Source organism: Acomys russatus, chromosome 20 (genome assembly GCF_903995435.1).
Source record: "Acomys russatus chromosome 20, mAcoRus1.1, whole genome shotgun sequence".
In the NCBI taxonomy this organism is placed as follows: Eukaryota; Metazoa; Chordata; class Mammalia; order Rodentia; family Muridae; genus Acomys; species Acomys russatus.
In genome coordinates this window covers 39,834,766-39,838,256 of record NC_067156.1, presented here as the reverse complement: position 1 = coordinate 39,838,256, position 3,491 = coordinate 39,834,766, and the positions used below count along the sequence as shown (strand labels likewise).

The 3,491-nt window shown below is 46.0% G+C and overlaps 1 protein-coding gene across 1 annotated transcript; it reads right to left on the bottom strand.

Annotated features, from left to right (window-relative positions):
* Positions 1-487: 487 nt before the first annotated feature.
* LOC127204501 (glycerol kinase-like) lies at positions 488-2,137 on the bottom strand. Its single transcript, XM_051163561.1, has one exon. The coding sequence runs from the start codon at positions 2,135-2,137 to the stop codon at positions 488-490; it is 1,650 nt and encodes a 549-aa protein (XP_051019518.1).
* Between the last annotated feature and the right edge of the window lie 1,354 nt (positions 2,138-3,491).

The window sequence follows — 3,491 nt, the reverse complement described above, 5'->3', positions numbered from 1 at the left end:
AATATATAATCAGATATGGCCTCTTAGGAAAAGGCTTCTAATAGGTAGAAATGACTTTGAAGCTCTGTGATAAAGAAAAAATCATTTTAGTAGATGAGTAGGGCCCATAAATAGGCACGTTGTGTATGCAGACAAAGAAACCCTGACCCACCAGTATCTCATTTTTGTCAAAGATTACAATAGACAAGATAAAAAAGGGGGGGGGGAGATGTTAGTACCCTGGAGCAATTCTGTCCCATAGGTGGTCACCCCAGTGAAAATGGCTAATGTTTTTTTAAACAAGAGGAAAAAACCACCAATATTGCTGTAGCATTTTTTTCCTGCTACTTTTTATTTCACATCACAGGTCCCCTTGCAACGAGTGGCACATAAACATATTTATAGTCCAAATGGTGGCATTACATTGGGACGACTGCTGGATTCTCTCATTAGGTCTAACATTTTTCAACTGGAAAATCTACAAGGCTTTTGGGTTTTACGGGACACCTCAGATGTACCTTGCTCCAATTAATATCACCATGCTACTCACTACGTAAAAGCCCAGGGTCAGACTGCCGAAGATACTAGGGTCGCCACTTTCAGGGGTCTGAGTGGTGATCCAGCCCATTGACTTCATTACAGCCTTCTTCCATGTGGAGTAACGAACTTCACTTTCCTCAGCGTTGATCTTAGGTTCGAACTTCTCCATCTGGACAACGGATAAATCCTCAGGTTTCAGACTCCACACCCTAACCCCTTCTGCTGCTCCCGCTGCCATGGCGGCTCCCAGGGCAGTTGTTTCCGGCATGGAAGGTTTCATCACCGGAATGCACAGAATGTCTGCTTGCAGCTGCATAAGGATTTTGTTGGCGGTCATTCCTCCGTCTACCTGCAAATGTTTCAGTGGGATTCCACAGTCGCTATTCATGGCGTCTAAAATCTCTCGGGTTTGGAAACAAACGGCCTCTAAAGCAGCATACGCAATGTGGCATTTGTTGGTGAACTGGGTGAGTCCGCAGATGATCCCCCTTGCACTGGGGTCCCAGTAAGGTGCATATAACCCTGAAAATGCTGGAACAAAGTAGCAGCCGTAGGAACTGCCTACTTTTTCAGCAAGTGTTTCAATTTCCGCCGAAGACTTGATAATTTGAAGATTGTCTTTTAGCCAGCTAACAACAGCACCAGCTATAGCTACGGAACCTTCCAGGGCATAACAGACAGGCTCCTCTCTGCCAAGCTTGTACGCCACTGTGGTCAAAAGGCCATGTTCAGAACTTACACACTTTTGGCCTGTGTTACACAGTAAGAAACAACCTGTCCCGAATGTATTTTTGGCTTGTCCATCCTGAAAGCACAGTTGTCCCACCAAAGCAGCAGACTGGTCCCCAAGACATCCAGATATTGGCACACCTTCCAACGGGCCAGTTTTCATTAGGCCATAGATCTCAGAAGAACTCCGGATTCTAGGAAGGATGGTCATTGGAATTCCAAAAAAATTGCAGAGCTCTTCATCCCACTGCAAAGAATGGATATTGAAAAGCATGGTCCTGCTGGCGTTACTTACATCCGTACAGTGGACACCTCCGTTGATGCCTCCAGTCAGACACCAGATAAGCCACGAGTCAACTGTCCCAAAAAGAGCTCTGCCATCCTCAATAGCCTTTTGCACTTTCCTCACATTGTCAATGAGCCAGTGAAGTTTCACTGCGCTGAAGTAAGTGCTGATTGGAAGGCCTGTCTTGGTCTTAACAAAGTTATTGCTTACTGAAATGCTTTTGTTGAGACTCTCCACAGTAGACTGGGTCCTTAGGTCAAGCCACACCACAGCGTTGTAGAGAGGTTCTCCAGTTAACTTGTCCCAGACTACAGTAGTTTCCCGCTGGTTGGTGACACCGATAGCTTTTATGTTGGAAATGTCAATGCTCTGCTGTCCAAGTTTCTCACATGTTTTTTCTATGCAGTCATACACTGACTGCAGGATTTCCTTTGGGTTTTGCTCTACCCATCCTTCTTTTGGGTACTCCGGTGTTATTTGCACTTGATGATAATTAAGTACTTCAGCCGTTTTGGCATTGAAAACCAAAAAACGTGTTGAGCTGGTACCTTGGTCCACTGCCCCGACCAACGGCCCCAAAACCGCTTTCTTAGCGTCTGCCATGAATCCAGCTTTGGTGGCGGGTTATCGCGTCTGGTTTCCAGGGTGATGACAGTGGGCAGGGGGAGGGGCAGGCGCGAGACCAGAGGCGATTGGCTGAACCTGTGACTTCCTGTTAACTACGTCTCTCCTGCTCTCCAGATACATAGGCCCAACCTTGGATTTAAAGCAAGCATCTTAATTTGTCCAAAAGTCAACTTGAGACACCCCCTCAGCTGCCCCGTGTTCTCAACTCAGTAGACAGACATGCCCTAAATTCACCCAGCTGCTCTGCCAACAAACTAGCATATTATGTCTCTTCTCTTAAGACTCATACACAATCCACCACAAACCTAGCCAGTTCTCTGTCTTAATTACTGTTGCTTGCCAAATGTACTGCCATCTTCTTGGTACAAGTCACTGGCACCTTTCTCTTCAATGACCTACAACAGTGTCCTCCTGGCTGATCATTCTCCAGGCTTCTGATCGGAAAGGGCGTGTACTCAACCTCTAGAATGGAAATTTTTCCTGAACGTGAAAATATAATCATGTGCTTCCTTGCTCACACACTTCTCGTTGTTTCCTGTATATTTACAGAAAGGTTCAATGCGTTTTCTGATGGTCTGAGGGGTCTACGTAGGGAGGCCCTTAGTCATACCTTTTGCTTAGTTTCCTGCTGGACTGGATGTCCTGTCTTTACTTCAGAGCACTCGTGTTCTTGCCTTAAAACATCAAGTTGCTGTTCTGTCTCAACACAACGCCCCGCACCCCCTCCCCGGACCCCATCCTAACCCCACGCAACACCCGCCCCCCCCATTTCTAGGAATGTTCTCCGCTCTTATTTTAAAATTCTGTTTCAAACATCTCTTCCCAAGACATTTCTCTACCCATTCTGTCTGATTAAAATCCTAACATTTTCACCACAGTTATTTTCTGATCTGTTTTGTTTTTCTACAAAGAAAAGTATTTATCTCCCCCCACCACCACCACCACCACACACACTTTCATTCCTTCAATGAGAGCCCCAAAAGTTTATGGAGTTTGTGTTTTCCACGCACCGCCACATTCCCAGATGCAGGCGGGGTCTGTAGAAATGGTAGGCACTGAATAAGATTTTAACATGTTTCATGTTTAGTATGGACATGTTCAGCATGTTTTCTGAAGCTTAAGCTCTTCACTCCTTCTAGAGCACCGTGTGGCATACTCTCTCAACTATTTGACATGTTTCCCCATGACAGAATCAGGCCTATAACCCATGAATTTAGGCACAGTTGTATGACTCTCACAGGCAAACACAAAAGAGCCTGTTCTGCCCCTCTGCTGCAGGAACTAACAACGCTGCAGACAGAGGCGGCTCTGCCAGTCTGGGATCAGAGGA

Coding starts and splice junctions, on each gene's coding strand:
- LOC127204501 (XM_051163561.1), bottom strand. CDS start 2,137: ATGGCAGACGCTAAGAAAGCGGTTTTGGGGCCGTTGGTCGGGGCAGTG.